We start from the raw sequence: 22,437 nt of genomic DNA on the forward strand, positions 1-22,437 counted from the left end.
GTTGCTTGTGCTATTGAGAGCAGCCTGTGTGGCCTAAACGTACTACCATTGTCTGCAGTGTCCCTGGCCTTGTCTCCCATCAAGAATGTCGTTGGTCAGTGATTGCAGTGGATGCTATCAGCATCGGGTCTTGGTGATTTCCATACCCAACTGCATTCTGAGTGGCAGAACATTCCTCAGACAACCATTATCTATACCAGATAAAATAAATTTTCATCCTTTTTTTTTTTTTATACATCATTTTTATTGAAGTTTTCAAAAAACATATAAAACATATAGACAATCCAGAATTGAGAAGAATATCAGGTGCCCGTATGCAGACTGGGCATATAGTAATAGTATTATATATAGGATTAACTGGTAAAGCACATAGAACAAAATTAACATTAACAACAAAAAATGTTTATAGTCTGAGCTAATATAAGATCTAACTAATATATCTTATGTGGGGGCATTTATGCGGGAGCATTTATGCATATAGCATTTATGCATACTTTATCAAAGTGCCATAATTTATCAAAGTGCCGCGCCAGCTAGAAGATGGCATTGCTAATATTCATATTTCTTCTCTTCTTTCAGGTATATATTTCTCACTCCTATGTGTGATCTATGCTGAAAACTGCCTTATATCTCCATGCAATGCTCTGCAGCCTTTCACTGGTATATATTTCTCACTCCTATGTGTGATCTATCCCGAAAACTGCCTTGTATCTCCATACAATGCTCTGCAGCCTTTCACTGGTATATATTTCTCACTCCTATGTGTGATCTATCCTGAAAACTGCCTTGTATCTCCATGCAATGCTCTGCAGCCTTTCACTGGTATATATTTCTCACTCCTATGTGTGATCTATCCTGAAAACTGCCTTGTATCTCCATGCAATGCTCTGCAGCCTTTCACTGGTATATATTTCTCACTCCTATGTGTGATCTATCTTGAAAACTGCCTTGTATCTCCATGCAATGCTCTGCAGCCTTTCACTGGTATATATTTCTCACTCCTATGTGTGATCTATCCTGAAAACTGCCTTGTATCTCCATGCAATGCTCTGCAGCCTTTCACTGGTATATATTTCTCACTCCTCTACGTTGTTTAATCCATGATACTTTAAGGTCATCACACTTACTTTACTTTAACATTTTATGATCCATGTAGAGTTGCCAGTCTGTTTTTTTTTCCTGCAGTTTATGGTCTCCTGTTGTCTTAAGCAAGTGATTGATTGCTAACGAGTTAAATCTGTGTAGATCTAAGCAGATACGTCCCTATATATTGAGACATAGTCAAGGGGCAGGATTTATGCGGGGGCATTTATGCATATAGCATTTATGCATACTTTATCGAAGTGCCATAATTTATCAAAGTGCCGCGGCAGTTAGAAGATGGCAGTTGGACAGGGCAGGAGACAGGTAAGACATGCAAGACAATTAAACAAACTTACTTCCAGGTCATCTTTTTGGCAACCAGTATTCACCATTTGTATCTGTGCCATTTATATTCTGGCTGCTACAATCATCCACATTCACCGTTCTCCCACAAATTCGGCACACTTCATCCATATTAACCCCTCTCTCCTCTCTTCTCCTATGTACAGTTGTCATGCTCTCTTCACAATGTTATACCACGCAGATCCATTCATTCCCACCATACAACACAGGAAACGCTCTCACAAATCACTCAACCATCTGCTCACTCTCTGTATCTTCCTTCTATTAGTCGCAGGTGATATTTCTCCCAACCCAGGACCCTCCAGTAATAATAACACTAACTCTTTCCCTGTTACATTCAGAAACCCTGCTAATCTCATTAAAATTCCCTGCATATCTTCTGTCTCATTCAACTGTGCCCTTTGGAATGCGCTCTCAGCTTGTAATAAACTCTCTTACATCCATGACTTTTTCCTCTCCAATTCCCTCAACCTTCTGGCTCTCACTGAAACCTGGATCCAGCAGTCGGACACCACCGCCGCGGCAGCTCTCTCCTATGGTGGCCTACATTTCTCTCATACCCCGCGACCTGACAACAGATCAGGGGGAGGTGTTGGTCTGCTTCTTTCAACAAAATGTACTTTTCAGGTTATCCCCCCTGTACCCTCCCTTATCTTCCCGTCTTTTGAGGCCCACACAGTCAGACTCTACCGGCCCTTCTCCCTGCGAGTGGCGGTTGTCTATCGTCCTCCAGGTCCCCCCCGTCAATTCCTGGATCACTTTGCTGCCTGGCTTCCAAATTTTCTATCCTGCGACATCCTCACGATACTGATGGGAGATTTTAACATCCCAATTGGCGATTCTCTTTCCCCATCTGCCATGCATCTTTCATCACTAACCTCCTCCTTCGGCCTTTCACAGCTTGCTAATTCTCCTACACATGAAGACGGGAACACATTGGACCTGATCTTCTCCCGGCTTTGCTCAGTACATGACTTTACTAACTCTCCCCTTCCACTCTCTGACCATAATCTTCTTTCATTCTCTGTCAAGAACTGTGACTCTACTCAAGACACTCCCACCGTCCACACTTATAGAAATTTATGCGCCATTAACACCCAGAAATTTATAAAAAGGTTGCAATCATCATTGGCCCCAATATCCTCCCTCTCATGTCCCGACTCTGCATTGAAGCATTATAACAAAATAATGCTATGCGCCCTGGATGAAGCCGCACCTCCTACACAAAGAAAAATTCAGCATAGATGGCGACAACCCTGGCACACGCCTCAAACACGTCTTCTCCAGAGGTACTCCAGGTGCGCTGAACGGCTGTGGAGAAAATCAAATCTGCCCGAAGATTTCCTCCATTATAAATTTATGCTGAAAACATATAACTCTGCCCTTCACCTCTCCAAACAAACCTACTTTAACAACCTCATCATCTCATTTTCCAATAATGCTAAACGACTCTTTGACACGTTTCATTCTCTTCTCAATCAAACAACACAGGCCCCGACCACTGACCTCAGCGCTGACGATCTGGCCAATTATTTCAAAGAAAAAATTTACCATATCCGACAGGAAATTTTCTCCCAATCCCCAAATGTTATGCATGCTCTCCCCCGCCACATTGTATCCTGCTCACTTTCTGATTTCGAACGAGTCACGGAAGATGAAGTGATCAGGCTCCTTGCATCTTCTCTCCCTACCACCCGCACCAGTGACCCTATTCCCTCACATCTCCTTCAGTCCCTTGCTCCAGCTGTCACCACTCACCTAACTAAAATTTTCAACCTTTCCCTCTCATCTGGTATCTTTCCCTCTTCTTTTAAACATGCCAGCATACCATTACTTAAAACCAATCCCTTGACCAGAACTGCACGGCCAACTACAGACCTGTTTCCAATCTTCCCTTTATCTCTAAACTCCTGGAACGCCTGGTCCACTCCCGTCTCATCCGCTATCTCTCAGACAACTCTCTTCTTGACCCTTTACAATCTGGTTTCCGCTCTTTACATTCTACTGAAACAGCCCTCACTAAAGTCTCTAATGATTTACTAACAGCTAAATATAATGGTCACTACTCCCTGCTGATTCTCCTGGATCTCTCTGCAGCATTCGACACTGTGGATCACCAGCTCCTCCTCACTATGCTCCGCACTATTGGCCTCAAGGACACTGTTCTCTCCTGGTTCTCCTCCTATCTCTCTGACCGCTCCTTTTCTGTGTCTTTTGCCGGCTCCTCCTCCACCCTACTTCCACTTACTGTCGGGGTTCCTCAAGGATCAGTCCTAGGCCCCCTTCTTTTCTCCTTATACACCGCTCCTATTGGACAAACAATCAGCAGATTCGGTTTTCAGTACCATCTCTATGCTGATGACACCCAATTATACACCTCTGCTCTGGACATGACCCCTGCATTACTACAAAAGACCAGTGATTGTCTTTCTGCTGTGTCTAACATTATGTCCTCCCTCTACCTAAAACTGAATCTGTCAAAAACTGAACTACTCGTCTTTCCTCCCTCCACTAACCTACCTGTGCCCGATATTGCCATTTCTTTTTGTGGCTCAACCATTACTCTCCAGCAACAAGCCTGCTGTCTTGGGGTCATTTTTGATTCAGATCTTTCTTTCACTCCTCACATCAAATCACTCGCTCGTTCATGTCATCTACACCTCAAAAACATCTCAAGAATCAGGACTTTTCTCACCTTTGACTCGGCAAAAACTCTTACTGTAGCTCTTATTCATTCTCGTCTTGACTATTGCAACGCTCTACTAATCGGTCTCCCTCTTACCAAACTCTCCCCTCTCCAATCCGTCCTTAATGCTGCAGCCAGGATCATATTCCTCGCCAACCACTACACCGATGCCTCTTCCCTGTGCCAGTCATTGCATTGGTTGCCCATCCAATATAGAGTTCAATTTAAACTTATAACGCTTACCCACAAAGCGCTCCATGCTTCAGTACCCCCCTACATCTCCTCCCTTGTCTCAGTCTACCACCCAACACGTGCCCTCCATTCTGCAAATGACTTAAAACTAAAATCCTCCATAATCCGAACTTCTCACTCCCGTCTCCAAGATTTCTCGCGTGCTGCGCCAATTCTTTGGAATGCACTACCCAGGACAGTTCGATTAATTCCCAATACCCACAGTTTCAAGCGAACCCTGAAAACACATTTCTTTAGACTGGTGTATCGCCTAAACACACTCTGTCCGTCCCAGTTTTCCCCCATAGTAAAATCTTCTTCAACTTCAGGTTCATACCAACCATGCACATAATAGCCTCTGTCAGGACTGTACACATATTGGCTGGCGACCAGTCCATGTATTATTATTTATCCTATTTAGTATATCAAGGCTGCATTATACAATATATGTACTTTTTACCTTTTGTGTCTCCACCATTTCCTCATAGACTGTAAGCTTGCGAGCAGGGCCCTCACTCCTTTCGATATGAGATATGCTTATTCTGTATTGTCTGTATATGTCCCCCCTAAAATTTGTAAAGTGCTGCGGAATATGTTGGCGCTATAAAAAATAAAAACTATTATTATAACTATATCTTATTGAAGCCATCATGGAATGGTATCAATCTTTGAATACATTAGGGACTCTAATCAAGTAATTTTTCTATCCTATTCTTTCTCCCCCTTTTTTTTTTATTAATTTAGGCGTAGTAGTCCCAGGTTATTTTTGAGATCCTCTAATATATACCATGCTGTAGAAGTGAATGGTTCCACCATTTTCTTTTTCCGTTTGATGAGCAGCAAGTTACAATAAACTGCTTCCACTTCAGGAGAAATTTGCCAGCTTGTGTTTCCTTATTGCTGAGGGCATCTTGTTGTTCCACTCCCATTTCATCCCTTTTTATCATCATTTGTATTTCATTATCATGTCTAATGATTCCTTAATTTCTACTTTTCCTTCTTGGTGTTGTAATTTCAATGTTGAAGTGTGTATGTATAGACAGACTCCATGTAGATCTTGTCCTAGGTCCACAGGAACCCAAGTGCTGCAGGGCAACAGTGCTACTTCTATAAATACCTCTGGATATTTATAATCTACAGTAATAGCAACACCACTAGAGGACATCAGCTCCCTGCTGTTCTCCTGGATCTCTCTGCCTCATTTGACACTGTTGATCACCAGCTCCTCCTCACTATAATCCGCTCTATAGGCCTCAAGGAAACCGTTCTCTCCTGGTTCTCCTCCTAACTCTCTGACCGCTCCTTCACTGTATCTTTTACCGGCTCTTCTTCCTCCTCATCCCCTTACTATCGGGGTTCCGCAGGGCTCAGTCCTAGGCACCCTCCTCTTCTCTCTATACACCTATACCCCTATTGGACAATCAGCAGATTTGGGTTCCAGTATCATCTCTTTGCTGACGACACCCAATTATACACTTCTTCTTCGGACATCACCCCTACCCAAATACAAAATACCAAGGATTGTCTGTCTTCTGTCTCTAACATCATGTCCTCCCTCTAAAACTGATTCTCTCCAAAACTGAACTTCTTGTGTTTCTCCCCTCTACTCTACCTAACACTGAAATTACCTTGGAGGGTTCAACCATAAGTCCCAAGCAGCACGCCCGCTGCCTTGGGGTCATATTCGACACTAAACTTTCCTTTATTCACTATATTCAATCACTCACCCACTCTTGTCACCTGCATCTTAAAAACATCTCCAGAATCCGACCTTTTCTCACCTTTGAAACGGCTAAAACTCTTACTGTCGGTCTTATTCACTCTCTTCTGATCGGTCTCCCTCTTACCAAACTTTCTCCTCTCCAATCCGTCCTGAATGCGGCAGCCCGGGTCGTATTTCTGTACAGCCGCTTCACCGATGCCTCCATCTTGTGCCAGTCATTACACTGGTTAACCATTTGCTACAGAGTCCAATATAAACTCATTGCTCTCACCCACAAAGCTCTCCACTGCCTCCTCTCTGTCTATCGCCCTACACGTGCCCTCCGTTCTACAAATGACCTAAGACAAGCATCCCCCATAATCCGAACTGCACACCTCCGTCTCCAAGACTTCTCTCGCGCTGCACCAATTCTCTAAAGACGATCCGACTGATTCCTAGCCAACATGTCTTCAAGCGCGCTTTAAAAACCTCTCTTTAAACAAGCCTACCACCTCAACTCAGTAAACTAACTTTCCCCTGTTCCCTCCTTCTAAATATTATTCAGAATCTGCTCCCTACTGTTCATCTGTCTCTATATCCTCCATGCACACGATAACTGCACTCAATACTTGATTATTAAACTTAAACATACAGGCTGAAGACTGGATCATACAGTCTTACATGAAAATCCCTATTTATTATAATTGCTAGACCTGAAATAACAAGCACTTTCCACCTATTGTGTCCCCTCAATTCCCTTGTAGCTTGTAAGCTTGCGAGCAGGGACCTCACTCCTAATGTAACTGTTTTACCAAGTATTGAATTTATTGTCTGTACATGTCCCCGCTTAATTGTAAAGGGCTACAGAATGTTGGCGCTATATAAATAAAAACTATTATATTGCTGATACAATGTCTAATTATTAGATCTGAAAAAGAAAATAAATTGCAGATATAATAAAAACATTGTTTCTAAGAGAATATTGCTTATATCTCTAGCGCCCCCTGGTGTTCCTTTGTTTTCATCCCAGCATATAAATTCAATGTGCCCAGACTGGTGAGAGGAAGCCATTTTTAGTGAGCCAGATGTTAGTGCCTGGCCTTCACGGTAGCAGACATCACTCATCGTACAGAAGGATTGCAGGGCTGGACACGAAGGTGAAGTTTCTGTAAGGGAGTTTAAAAACAACCCCCCCCCCCCCCCACACACACACAAACGAACAAGTAGGGGGAAATCTAACAACTACACAAAGGGGAATTTAGAGTTTATAAAATTGTTTAACAGTCTAATAGTTCTAAATTGTCTAAAGCCTTTATTACAAATATACCAAGTTGTATCTGCAAAGTGTTGTACTGATGCCCACAACACACTGCTACTCACTGCTGTGGACCTACACATGTGGTCAAAATTGTTGGTACCTCTCGTTTAATGAAAGAAAAACCCACAATGGTCACAGAAATAACTTGAATCTGACAAAAGTAATAAATTAAAAATCTATGAAAATGAACAAATGAAAGTCAGACATTGCTTTTCAACCCTGCTTCCACAGGATTAAAAATAAATTAAACTCATGAAATATGCCTGGACAGAAATGGCACCCCTGAAAATAATGTGACAAAAGGGACATGTTAAATCAAGTTGTGTCCACTAATTAGCATCACAGGTGTCTACAGTCTTGTAATCAGTCAATGAGCCTGTATATACAACTACAGATACACACCATGTCAACAAACAGCACAGTGAGTAACACACCCAAGATGGACCAGAGGACGCAAAGGGAGAGAGTTGTCTCAGGAGATTAGAAAGAAAATTATAGACAAGCATGTTAAAGGTAAAAGGTTATAAGACCATCTCCAAGCAGCTTGATGTTCCTGTAACTACTGTTGCACATATTATTCAGAAATTTAAAGATCCATGGGACTGTAGCGAACCTCCCTGGACGTGGCCGCAGGAGGAAAATTGATGACAAATCAAAAGAGACACAATACGAATGGTAACAAAAGAGCCCAGGATAACTTCTAAAGAGATTAAAGGTGAACTTCAAGCTCAAGGAACATCAGTGTCAGATCGCACCATCCATCGTTGTTTGATCCAATGTGGACTTCATGGGAGACGACCAAGGAGAACACCATTGTTGAAAAAAAAATCATAAAAAGCTAGACTGGAATTTGCCAAACTACATGTTGACAAGCCACAAAGCTTCTAGGAAAATGTCCGATGGACAGTGGAGACAAAAATGGAAGTTTTTGGCAAGGCAAATCACCTCTATGTTCACAGACGGAAAAATGAAGCATATCAAGAAAAGAACACTGTCCCTACTGTGAAACATGGAGGAGGCTCTGTTATGCTCTGGGGCTGCTTTGCTGCATCTGGCACAGGGTGTCTTGAATCTGTGCAGGGCGCAATGAATTCAAGACTATCAAGGGATTCTAGAGAGAAATGTGCTGCCCAGTGTCAGAAAGCTTGGTCTCAGTCGCAGGTCTTGCAACAGGATAATGACCCAAAACACAAACACCACCCAAGAATGGCTAAGAGGAGTTTGGACTATTCTGAAGTGGCCTTCTAGGAGCCCTGTCCTAAATCCTATTGACCATCTTTGGAAAGAGCTGAAACATGCCGTCTGGAAAAGGCAACCTTCAAACACGAGACAACTGGAGCAGTTTGCTCATGAGGAGTGGGCCAAAATACCTGTCGATAGGTGCAGAAGTCTCATTGACAGTTACAGGAATCGTTTGATTGCAGTGATTGCCTCAAAAGGTTGTTCAACAAAATATTAAGTTAAAAGTAGCATCACTTCTGTCCAGGCCTATTTCATGAGTTTAATTTCTTTAAAAATTCTGTGGAAGCAGGGTTGAAAAGCAATGTCTCACTTTCATAGATTTTTAATTTATTACTACTTTTGTCAGATTCAAGTTATTTCTGTGACCATTGTGGGTTTTTCTTTCATTAAAAGAGGGATACCAACAATTTTGACCACGTGTGTAGTACGGATTACATCTGTGCTATCAGTAGCAGTACAGGGCCTGTTCACATTGCTTTTCAAGTCCGATGTTAATGCTGGAAAATGCTCCAGTTTCAAAGGCGGCTGTTGAGCATCTCATTGTATAGGCCTACAGCGTGACACATTACCCATAATCTACCATCAAATTATCAAAAAAAAAAAAAAAAGACTGCACAGTACATTTTATCTCCATAGCCATGCATGATAGCGCTATGGTCCGGTACAAAGAAACTTCTATGAACGAGTCTCTGAATTGGTCTCACTGGGGTACAATGACAATGTTTGGCCATCTGACCAAATCCCCACCCACCCAGCAATTTCTTTGACTGGCTACAGATGAGAGGTGTTTTGGCTGCGGTGATTTAACCTGAAATATGTGTTCACTTGCAGTGAAGATGCTATTCTTCCATTTTCAGGAATAAGTTAGGTGATTTGTCATAAGAGATTTGCACGCAGAGAAATAGAAAATCTGCATTTTAATGTCACATTGAATTGTAATACATTTCAAGTGCAGAAACAGAAAAATAAACTGACAGACATGATAAGGAGTACAGGATTATATATATATTACAGTTTGCCTTGTTATAATACATCAGCGGCTATGTAATAAAATAAGAGTTAAGGGCAGACGGATTTCAAGCCAATTTGAATAGCTGTCATGGGAAGAAAGCATTTAATATATAAATGTAAGCAATGTCTTATTTATCAATTCCGAAATGAGCGCGCTCAGCTTTAATCTTACTGTATTTACCTTATAGGGGTTAGTTAAATTTAGCAAAATATAAAAAGGTACAACAGAGTATTCACACAGCAAAGCCCCCGTGAAGAGCCTGGTTACAGAGCTGGCACAAAGGAGCAGTACTGCACCAGGTCTAGATATTCGCACATTATCCTTACGTCATTAGCTTCCTGTTCGCTCTTATTCTGATATATTGGAAATCATTAATTACAGTACGTATACCAACCCCAAATGTAAACTGAAATGAATCTAATAAGGTAAATGTTGTGCTGTAGCTGAATTATTGGAATTACAGTGATTTAATAGCAGAGGGCCATGCTGACCAGGCGAGTTGGCAGTTCCAAATACTTTTGTAACCATGTTTATTTATATGCACAGACACGAAAATCATCCAGTCATGCAATGTTCAACGTTAGGCATTTTGCATCTCTTTGCCAATTTTGTAACTAAGAATCTTGTTCCAGTCAATCTTGGTGCGTGTCACTGGCAGTTGCCGGCGTAAGGCCTTGAAAGTAGTGTCCGACATGGTCTGGTAGTTTTCACTGATTGCAGTCTAAAAAAAAAAAGAAAAAAAAAAAAAAAGGAATGCAAATATTAGGGTTATTTTAATGTCTGACACAATGTATATAGAGATCACATGTGTGTGTGTGGGGGGGGGGGGGTGGCGGGTGAGTGCATAATATAATAGCCATGTCATAAAAACAAAAAAAACCACAAAAACCCAACCCATACGTTGTTCTGAATGCCACACGCTAAATGGCAATACAAAATTAGTATACTGAAGTCTCATGACTAGTGATGAGAGAGTATGTTCTGTTAACCCTTTTGCCGAGTATGCTCGGGCCGAGCTCCGAGTATTTACAGCTGCTCAGTGATATGGTTGAATCGCTCCCGTGTGCATGATTTGCAACTGTTGGACAGCTTTAATACATGGGAGGAATGTGTAAGAAGCAGACATTCCTCACATGTAATAAAGCTGTCAAACAGTTGCAAATCATGCACACGGGAGCGATTCAACCATATCACCGAGCAGCTATAAATACTCGGAGTTCGCCCGAGCATACTCGGCGAAAGGGTTAACAGAACATACTCGCTCATCACTACTCATGACCGCAGCGCTCATTGATTACAATGAAAAAAAGTCTACACGCAAAGAGCCCGATTCCTCAGAGCCTTCACATGATAATTCTAGCATATAAAGTTTTGAAAAAAGTCGCAATATTTTGGTGCAACTCAAGACTGCATTAAAATTTAGCGACTTTTGGCGTTATCCTATTTTCGTCCAGCTCTAATGCAGTGATTGAAGCTGGGGCGGTAGGACGAGAGTTGGTGTTCGCTATGGCGTGCACCACTTCATGAATCAGGAGCATCTGACTCCACCACACCTCTTCAAAAGCCCAGCGTGAACACCACCCGTCTGGCTTAATCTGCTCCATTATGCCTTCTTTCGTATGAAAACAAACACTTGATCCTGCAGTTTGGATGCTAGTAGGGTCCTGGTCCTAGACGTCACATTGTTTGGAGTACGTGACTGTCACACTATTTAGATAAGGTATGATTGCAGGATCAGACTACTCCCAGAGTATGATCTGTATTCATTGAGATGCATAGGTCTGTGATGGAGCTTCAGAGACTTAGTTTAGATGAGATTAAATAATTGCAAAGATTTCTCAAATCTTGAAGACATACCTGGTACTCATTTTCAGCATCCTCTATTATTTTAATGAACTCTTTAGCTGTTTGAACTTCATTCTAAATAGGAGAATAAAAAAAAAAAAAAAAAAAAAAAAAATCAAAGACTTGAAAACAATACAAAACACAACATACAGTCTTCGCTGGCTGAGGAATAATGAAACGTCCTTGTAAACATATCAGGACGTACTTTGCTTGGCAACACTGGCAACTAGCCCCCCTAGTAATTTAGCGGGTGTTCCAAGTACAATAACAGTCAAAATTATTCAATTGCCACACTAGATTTCCAGTGCTAGAGGAAATAAAGGAGAGACTGATCATCTCTTACAGCGATCACCAGGCTCCTCCAGGCATATTGTTGATCCATGAGCAATTAAAACTGCACCGTTTGGGGCTTAACAAAACCCTAAAACTTTTTTTGTTTTAATGGGTCAGGAGAGGAGTTGGTCTTTGAGTTTGGGCAGGGAGACCTTCAGGATCTAGTGTGCGCATTAATGTGAAAACTGAAACCTCAACACCTGTTGCCATCAAATCTTGCTGCACGTCTTTTGCAGTCACTTGAGGGTTTTTGACTACCTGCCTTCTCAGGAATGTGTGGCAGCTCCCCCCCCCCCCTTTCTGTCACATCCAGGTAGTGTAGCCAGTGTTCCTATAACTTAACTATGCTTCCAATTGTAAATTTAGGAACATATGATGCCTTTGCTATTTTTTTGTAATATTTTCCTTGTATGTGCGAGGCACTGATCTCATTTCCTAACTTTTTGGACCTCTCTTGACAACCCAAGAGTATTAATGAACTGGAGGCTATTGCCCATGAGGAATGGGCTAATATTCCTCTAATGCTCGCAGAAGCTTGTGTCTGGCTATTCATCACATCTGCAGCAGGTCATAAAAGTTAAAGCGGCTTTGCTAAGTACCAATGACATTTGTAGAATGTAAGCCAGCAAGGGCAGGGCCCTCTCCTCTCTTTACCCATCTGATATTTTTAGTTTGTGAAAGCGCCCTTACAGAGAACATCGAGTTCTGTGTCCCCGTTGGGGAATACTTCCAAATTCCCAGCAAAACGAGGTCTGGACGTATGCTCTGACAGGGGCCATAGACCGCAATGGTGACAGCAGAGCGAACAGGAGCTCTGCCATGCACTTTTTTCGGCAGTGTACGCCCACAGGAGGCAGACACTCAGACGTAGGCTGCTGCCACTGAGTGTCCGTCTCCTGTGGGCGTACACTCCCTAAAAAAGTGCACAGCAGAGTGCACATTTGCTCTGCTGTCACCATTGAAGTCTATGGCCCCCCATGAGAGAATACATCCAGACTCCATTTGGAACGTATGCCCCGATGGGACACAGAACGCAACGTGAAAGCACCCTAATCTATATTTATATCCTGTATGTAACCCCTTGTCATGTACAGCACCATGGAATCAATGGTACTCAGAATTATTCAACACTTTAATTATTATATTTAGAGACTGCAGTAAGCACTAAAACTGGCATTTTGTGTAGAATTTGGAAAAAAACACTTGTTATATTAGTTGTGTCGAGCTATTTAAAATTGTTTGTTTCATTGGTTTATTGCAAACAGAAGAAAATGTGAACATTTTGCTACAGAACCAAATTTGCATTGGAGTTTAAGTAATTGTTATTGCATCTGTACACAGACAATGGAATGGCTACATGCCAGAAAGTATAGCTGCTCTGGTGGACTTTGGCATCCACAGATGACCATGTGTGTGATCGGCCAGCATGTATTGCTACAAAGCAGGCATCCACCACTAACAGCAGCAACGTGAGCTTGCTACCCATCACTGATAGCAGGACTGAAGTGAAGTGATCTAGCCTGGGCATACATTCGGGAAACCATCAGCCCTCCCTGTGATGTGATCACAGTGTGTGGATGGGTTGACATGACAGCCGGGGGCCGGCTTCCATGGCTGTCACGTGAAAAGCCAAGCCACAGCCTGGGAGTCATTGAAGCCCATGATTTTTTCTACATACTGCAATACTGAAGAATTGAATAATATACCGTATTTTTCAGACTATAAGATGCACTTTTTCCCAAAAAAATTTGGGAGGGGAATGGGGGTGTGTCTTATAGTCCGAATGTAGCTCACCAGGGAAGGCGGCAGAGCAGGTTCACAGGAGGCAGTGGCGGCATGAGTGGGGCGATGCTGTGGGCCCTGGGGGTCAGCGCATGCACAGATTTAGAGCTCGGCTCAATGACAAGCAGAGATCTCAATCTGCACATGCTCCACCTTTGGCGCCATTTTCCTGCAGCCCACCGCCAGGAGACCAATGTGTGCAGCAGGGACTCCGATCCTGCCTCACAAAGCTGAAATTTTCCAGAAGCCCACCCCCAGAAGATCAATGGATCCTGCCTTGCACCACCAGGACACCCCATGCTCCTTCCAGTCCAAGGTCTGCAGCATCGCCTTAGTCCTACCGCGGCGACCCTGCTCCTGTGACCCCCGAAGCTGCCCCCCCCCCCCCTCTCCCCCATAAGCCAAATTCGGACTATAAGATAGACCCCCATTTTCACATTAAAAATTATTTATTTCTTTTCCATTTTCGTCTTCTAAATTTGGGGTGTATCTTCTAGTCCAAAAAATATGGTACTTAAACTTGGGGGGGAAAAAAAAGGTGGGTAGGGAGGGTTTGAAGAAATAAAATATGAATAAACGCTATTTTTTCTTTAAAAATAGACATTTGAAAATAAATCAATTTAAACATTTTTGAAATTGCAGTTTAAAAATTGGTTGTTACTTCCCAGTACGTGAATGAGCTTTCCTAGCTTCAGTAACATTGTGAACTCACCGTCACTGTTAGTGATTCTGCAATATCTTTATGGCTCACTAGCTGAACATTACCATCTTCATAATAATGGACCTGTATGAAAAAAAACAACTAAAAAGTGAGAAATGTATAATAACTAAAACATATATAAACTTAGGTTTGAAATAATGTATCAAATCCACAGAAGCAAGAAGATAATGTAGTCCTGTTAAAAACCATATAACGATCAAAATATCAAACATGAAACTGTCCTAAGTTTCCCGAATATTAAATGTCGCAGGACAAGAATGACAAAGGAAAAAACATAAGGTGCCCCTCTAAGCATCATTACCAGTCCATAAATGTGGTGGCTGGAGATGTATATAATTGTTGTATCTTGCAAACCTTGAAGTAGAACAAAATGTTTGGATATGCCAATCAGACAGACTTCAGAAAGTTTACATAGTCTTTTTTCAACCTTTAAAAACTAAGTCCATCTAGTTCAACCCATAGCCTAACATGTTGATCGAGAGGAAGGCAAAAAAAACCCATGTGGCAAACACTAAGCTCCACATTGGGGAAAAAAATTCCTTCCCGACTCCATACGACAATCAGACTAGTTCCCTGGATCAACGCCCTATCAAGGAATCTAGGATATATAACCTGTAATATTATACTTTTCAAGAAAGGCATCCATGCCCTTCTTAAATTTTAACAGTGAATCACTCATTACAACATCATGCGGCAGAGAGTTCCATAGTCTCACTGCTCTTACAGTAAAGAATCCCCGTCTGTGATTATGAGTAAACCTTCTTTCCTCCAGACGTAGAAGATGCCCCCTTGTCCCCGTCTCAGGTCTCAGAGTAAAGATCAGTAGACAGGTCTTTGTACTGTCCCCTCATATACTTGCACATAGTAATAAGATCACCCCTAAGCCTTCTTTTTTCCACAGTAAATAACCCCAAGTGTAATAACCTGTCTTGGTATTGCAGACCCCCCAGTCCTCTAATAACCTTGGTCGCTCTTCTCTGCACCCTCTGTAGTTCAGCTATGTCTTTCTTATACACCGGAGACCAGAACTGTACACAGTATTCTAAGTGTGGTCGCACTAGTGACTTGTATAGAGGTAAAATTATGTTCTCCTCATGAGCATCTATGCCTCTTTTAATGCATCCCATTATTTTATTTGCCTTTGCAGCAGCTGCCTGACACTGGCCACTAAACGTGAGCTTCTCGTCCACCAATACACCCAGGTCTTTTTCAGTTACAGTTTTGCACAGTGTTTTACAATTAAGCATATAATTATACATTTTATTTCCTCTGCCCAAGTGCATTACCTTACATTTATCCCCATTAAAGCTCATTTGCCATTTATCAGCCCAAGCTTCTAGTTTACATAGAAACTCCTGTAATATAAAACTGTCCTCCTCTGTATTGATTACCCTGCAGAGTTTAGTGTCATCTGCAAATATTGAAATATTACTCTGTATGCCCCCTACAAGGTCATTAATAAATGTTAAAAAGAAGGGGCCCAATACTGACCCCTGTGGTACCCCACTGTTAACCGAGACCCAGTCTGAGTGTTTTCCATTAATAACCACCCTTTGTTTCCTATCACTGAGCCAGTTCTTAACCCACATACAAATATTTTCCCCTATCCCCATTGTTCTCATTTTATCTATCAACCTTTTTTGAAAAGTCCATATACACAACATCCACTGCATTTCCTTGGTCCAGTCCAGAACTTGCCTCCTCATAAAAGCTGATCAGATTAGTTTGACAGGAACGGTCCCTCGTAAACCCATGTTGATATTGGGTCATGAGGTTATTCTTCTTCAGATACCCTAGTAGAGCATGTCTTAGGAAACCCTCCAGGATTTTACCTACAATAGAGGTTAAGCTTACTGGCCTATAATTTCCAAGTTCAGTTTTTGTCCCCGTTTTGAATATTGGCACCACATTTGCTATACGCCAGTCGTGTGGTACAGACCCCGTTATTATGGAATCTTTAAAGATTAAAAATAATGGTCTAGGACGTTACTTAATTCCTGCAGTACTCGCGGATGTATCCCATCCGGGCCCGGGGATTTGTCAACTTTAGTGATTTTTAGACGCCGCCGTACTTCCTGCTGGGTTAAGCAAGTGACATTTAATGGAGAATTTTTGTTATCACTAATCATGTTTTCTGTGATGCGATTTTCTGGTGTAAATAAGGTTGAAAAAAAATCATTTAGCATATTGGCTTTTTCCTCATCCTCATCCACCATTTCACCCAGACTATTTTCAAGGGGGCCAACACTATCATTTTTTAGCTTTTTACTATTTATGTAGTTAAAGAATATATTGGGATTATTTTTACTTTCTCTGGCAATGATTCTCTCTGCCTCAATCTTTGCTGCCTTGACTTGTTTTTTTACATAATTTATTTAATTTTCTATATTTATTTAATGCCTCATCACTATCTACTTGCTTTAGTTCCCTAAATGCTTTTTGTCACTTATTGCGCCCCTTACAGCTCTATTTAGCCATAGTGGTTTCTGCCGATTGCTAGCATGTTTATTCCCAAAGGGTATATATTGTGCACAGGTCCTATTCAGGATGTTAATATATGTCTCCCATTTGCTTTGTGTAGTTTTATGTCTCAGGATATCGTCCCAGTTTATTGCACTAAGATCATCTCTCAACCGTTGGAAATTTGCCTTCCTGAAGTTTAGGGTCCTTGTAACCGCAGCAATTCCCCCATGCAACCCCTCCATCCTCAGGGGGGGGGGGGGGGGGAGAGAGAAAAAAAAAAGTTAAAGAGCAGACGCCACGTCAATTGTGCTGCAGGCAATAATTGAGCACACCGACTCTGCCCAAGTTGACAGCATGAGTCACTGAGCTCACCGATTGGCTGAAGCACTGTAGACAGACACTAGGAGCAGCAAAGGAAACTCAGCTGCACCCAGAGATGGCGAGTAAAGCACCTTTTCTTTTTTTTTTTTTTTAAACAAACTGCTGCTAGGGCAGGGTTCCCCAACTCCAGTCCTCGAGGCCCACCAACAGGTCATGTTTTCAGGATTTCCTTAGTATTGCACAGTTGATAATTACATCACCTGTGCACTACTAAGGAAATCCTGAACACATGACCTGTTGCTGGGCCTTGAGGACTGGAGTTGGGGAACCCTGTGCTAGGGGACAGGGATTTAGAAGACAGGTTTAAATACTTGGAACAGAAAGTTTAAAGTACATATGTGTACATGTGTGTTTTAACTCCAAGGCTTCTTTCACACAAATCTTTGTGGATGTAAAAGACAATAAAATGCTCTTTTTTTTTTTTTCACATGTTCAGCAAATCTTAAGACTTTTTAGAAAACGTTGTACATTTAAGCTTTTGCTTGCCTAACACTTCTGGCTACAAACATGAATTGTTATACATGTTTTCTTTGCACTACGCTGTGTAAAGTGGTAGGTGACATTCACAGTTTCTCAGAGGCCTACTTTATCAACATATTTAGACATGAGAGTGTACTGTATTGTATACATCGGATTTAGTTTATTTGCCTTTGTGGGCAATTTGTCTTGGCAGCAAAAATCCTACCTGAATTTTCAGACTGCCAACCACCCTGGTAGTGGATTGTGTGATTGTAAACTTCCATTCTGACCTCCAGCGTCCATTCCTGTACAAGAAATTAGACTTTTTTAATGAGCAAGATCACAGTATGTACATTGTAAACCCTATAAAAAGTAGCTCAGTGAAAATAGGCGATCTATGATTCACCTTACTTCTAGATCTGCTTAAACTTCATACAGTAGCAAGCAGTTGCCTCATCTAGCCGAATCCACAATATACAGTGAGAATCGCACATTGAGGCTAAATAACTTCCTGCCTCATTAACACGTGTCAGTAATTTACTTCTGTACTTTTAAAGGAGTTGTCCAGTACTTTTTATTATCTCCCCAATGTATTCACTCTGAGCCCATAAGGCCTTTTGTAAATAACTTTGGTTGTTCTTCTTGCCTGTGAGCGGTGCTATTGCTGACCGCTCACCAGGCATCACGTGACCCGGCTCTGACATCCGCTGATGTTACGTCAAGTTCCGGCTGCAGCTGGGCGTTACTCAGTTCCACGGTAAGTGATGGGCTGTGGGTGGGGTTACCCCACGCGCCACACCCAGCATCCACTGCACGCTTTCCCTCTCCTCATTCATTGGGAAAGTGTGCGGTGGATGCTGGGTGTGATGCACGGGGTAACCCCACCCACAGCCCAGCAGCCGTCACGGGGAGCGCGTTACTGATGTCACGCCTCACTTGACGTGACCTCAGCAGATGTCAGAGCCGGCTGCAGCCGGGGGTCACGTGATGCCTGTGAGCGGCCAGTGATAGCGCCACTCACAGGCAAGAAGGACAACCAAAAACATTTATGGGCTCAGCGTGAATACATTGTGGAGACAATAAAAAGTACTGGACAACTTCTTTAAGCCAACAGCAGGAGGGTAAGCTACGCCGAAATATTATGGAAAGATTTACATCTGCTCTAGGTTTCGGACCTAGTCCAGTTTCATCAGCTTACAAGCACGGACCCAAAATATGCAAGCACCTACCGACTATAAAGTTCCCCACCAAAGAGTTGCGGCACACTAAGGCTATGTTCACACGTTGCATTTTTTAATGCAAATGAAAAACTGCTTTTTACAGTACTAGCCAAAGCTATGAGATTTCAGAAGTCTCATGCATGCATATTGTTTTTTTTTTTTCTTGACTATATTGGAAAACTGAAGTGTTTTTGAAAACTGCAGCATGTCCATTCTTTCAGCGTTAATGCACTGTTTTTTTTAGCCATAGAAAGCAAATTTGTAAGTGCAAAAGTCACTTTTTTCCAGACATAAAAAAAAACTTCTCCCTAAATAATTTGATCAAGTTGCCAGTTTCTCAAAAATGATTTGTGATTTCACATAGGCCACCAATGCAGGACAGGACGTAACACCTTGTATTAATTTTGCTTGCAAGATGGAAGCAAAGATCTGTGGGAACGTGAAAAAAGCAACACAAAATTCAAGAAAATGCAGTAAAACCAGTGGCTCTGTGGTTAACACTGCAGCCTTACAGCGCTAGGGGTCCTGGGTTCAAATCCCACCAAGGACAACATCTGGAAGGAGTTTGTGTTCTCCCTGTGGGTTTCCTTCCACACGCCATACTGATTGGGGCTCACAATCTACATTCCCTACGGGGACAGTGATGATAATGTCTGTAAAGCGCTGTGGAATTAATGGCGCTATGTAAGAAATGCATAATAAATACTGGTAAGAGATCAAGTTTTGTCTACAGGAAAAAAAAACAAAACAAAAAAAACAGCAAAAAAGCAACGTGTGCACATAGCCTAACAGACTTCATGCTCACAGCTGGTTCACACACAGCATTTTTGCTGTACCAGCAAAGTGAATGAGATTTCTGACATCTCATACACCTGTTGCTTTGCCTTTGCAGATTTGAAGCAGTTTCAAATCTGCACCATGCCCATTCTTTCAGCCTTTTTCACCTATTCAACTGAATGGGGGGAAAAAACCATCACAAACGCACGCAGAAAAGTGTATTTTACTCATTTTTCCTGCCAACACTCCAGCATTTGCAGCAGATGTCTCTGCTGCAAATACTGAATGTGTGCACATACCTTTACAGACCTGCATGAAGTCAGGTTAGTTGTTAAAGTTTGACAATAAATTAAGAAGCTTAAGGCGGCTGCACTAACAAGGGACAAGAGGAGAACATGCTGTCCCTATATATTAGCAAGTGCCACAAAATCTTCAAGAATGACAGTACAATGACTTACCAGAAGTTCTTAGCTTGAAACTGATGACTCTCAATGCATACAATTATCGTTTGTTGCCCATCTATTGTTTTGCCATACACCTGAAAACATTAAAAAATTTTATGGTTCAAACTTGGCAAAGCAGTGCAGAAACAAATACTTAAAAAGGGAACCTGTCAGTTGATTCATACTGCCCAAACCATGGGCAGCATGAATCAGAGCCGGGCTGCACGTGTGCAAATAGGTATGCTTTTCTCTGAAACACTCTGGCATTTCAGAGAAAGCATAATTTAATGATCCAGCCTTGGACTGTAGGGAGAGATGAGAATAGCCCATGGCCGCCCCCAGTCATGCTTCTCCTTGCTGTGCTCTAGTTGTTTGACAAGTCTCATGTGTTTACATAGAGTAAGACCAGTCAAATAGAGCGTGGAGGGAAGAAGCCAGCCAGGGCCAGCATCAGACTAGTCAGATCTCTGCCTATAGTCCCAGGCTGGCTTTTGAAACTATGATTTATCTGAAAAGGATCAAAGTTTAAGAGTAAAACATAACTAGCTGCAATTGCACAGCTAGGCTCTAATTCATGCTGCCCATAATGAATCCAATGACATATTCCCATCAAATTAGAGAGAGGGAGGAGGGGGTCTCAAACAGACTTACAGTACAAACTCCATTTGGATAATGATCTTTCACATAGGATCTCACTGCAGTGTCAACCACATTTCTCCAAGACTCTATGGCATTTTCTCCTTCATAGGGCCTTGGGTCGCTTGCCTCCTTTCTCAAGTGATCAAATTTGAATGAAATCTTGTTTTTAGGATCCAGGTATCTTCCATTGCCAAGATCTCCATGCTCTGTTATTAATACCTGAATTAAAAGATTCAAGTATTAAAATAGAATTGATGGCTTTATGACAACCATGGAGCAGCACCGGGGTGTACGGAAACAGAGGAAAGGTATCAAACCAGTAGCTGAACCGTAGAATGTTATTGCTTCTGGGATATGACAAGTGATGGTGATGATACAGTATAAAAACGGTCAGCATTTCTGTATTTTACTTCGTTGTAGCAAGTATTCCCTAGGAAGCACATGAGAAAAATCCCAGAAATGAAGTCAAGATTGGGGTAGTGGATGTGAACCAAATACCAGAAAATAACCAACAAACGTTGGAAGGAGGGTAAGTAAAGATTATCTACCAAAAAAGACAATTACCCATTAAAAATTAACTTTTAATTTAAAACACACTAAAATAATGTACTCAATAGTACAGTTGGGACAAACTAACATATAAGAAAGGAGACAGAGGGATATAAAGGTGAAAAAGGAATAGAAATAGTGTCAGCTAGGCCGTGAATAATACGCTATAAGGGATAACAGACTAATCCTTTCTGGCAGCGGAGCACATCAGCCCCCAATATTCAAATAGTGCCCCCACTGTGCCACGGCTATCCTTCACCTAGTCCCCAAGGAACCTTAATAATGCAATTCAACAAGTACACATATGAATTTTGCAAACAGCGTCCTCAGTAGCGTATTCAGCAAATATCCAATAATGGCATCAATGGCATATACAGTAGAAAGCTAAATGTCCACAGTAATACTAACACCCCAATAAGTCAAAAAAATATATATAAAAAAAAAAAAATTATTGAGGCGTGTGGAAATATAGTCCACAAGCATGCAGAGTCACAAAAAACAAAAAACAAAAAAAACGCTGCTAGTCAGAAAAAACATGTATACATGTAATCAAAATCAATGGACTTATCTTGTTACATCCAAGAAATGTTCAGGCTGGTGTAAAGGCGAGTTCCACTTGTTGATCCAAAAATATTCAGTTTGTAGAGACGATGCGATCACCAGAGGAAGGAGTTAACATATATCCAAAAAGACATCAGTGCAGCAGGTTTCACTTCAATATGAAAATATACCAATGGATCAAATGTCCAAAAAAATTGTTCCCATAATCCCTACGCGTTTCGCCCTCCCTCCTTGAATGTGGGGCTCATCAGGGGAAAAAAGAAAGTTTAAATGAGGGATAGGGTGCATCGATAATAGATGCTACCAAACCAGAATGCAGGGGGGGCGAAACGTGTAGGGATTATGGGAACAATTTTTTTGGACATTTGATCCATTGGTATATTTTCATATTGAAGTGAAACCTGCTGCACTGATGTCTTTTTGGATATATGTTAACTCCTTCCTCTGGTGATCGCATCGTCTCTACAAACTGAATATTTTTGGATCAACAAGTGGAACTCGCCTTTACACCAGCCTGAACATTTCTTGGATGTAACAAGATAAGTCCATTGATTTTGATTACATGTATACATGTTTTTTCTGACTAGCAGCGTTTTTTTTGTTTTTTGTTTTTTGTGACTCTGCATG

At 41.7% G+C, this 22,437-nt stretch overlaps 1 protein-coding gene across 1 annotated transcript in view; it reads right to left on the minus strand.

Moving 5' to 3' along the window:
- Positions 1-9,527: 9,527 nt before the first annotated feature.
- Positions 9,528-22,437, minus strand: part of CAPZA2 (capping actin protein of muscle Z-line subunit alpha 2) — a 37,239-nt gene continuing 24,329 nt past the window's right edge. The window contains exons 5-10 of the mRNA XM_073651912.1: positions 20,713-20,919; positions 20,077-20,156; positions 17,848-17,926; positions 14,310-14,381; positions 11,495-11,557; positions 9,528-10,358 (exon numbers count right to left, since the gene is read on the minus strand). Coding sequence (XP_073508013.1) covers positions 10,218-10,358; positions 11,495-11,557; positions 14,310-14,381; positions 17,848-17,926; positions 20,077-20,156; positions 20,713-20,919 — 642 coding nt within the window. The 3' untranslated portion in view covers positions 9,528-10,217. The remainder of the gene's footprint in view (positions 10,359-11,494; positions 11,558-14,309; positions 14,382-17,847; positions 17,927-20,076; positions 20,157-20,712; positions 20,920-22,437) is intronic.

The sequence above is a fragment of the Phyllobates terribilis genome, unplaced genomic scaffold, assembly GCF_046119375.1.
Source record: "Phyllobates terribilis strain yellow unplaced genomic scaffold, ASM4611937v1 Scaffold_11__3_contigs__length_659146591, whole genome shotgun sequence".
Taxonomy (NCBI): domain Eukaryota; kingdom Metazoa; phylum Chordata; class Amphibia; order Anura; family Dendrobatidae; genus Phyllobates; species Phyllobates terribilis.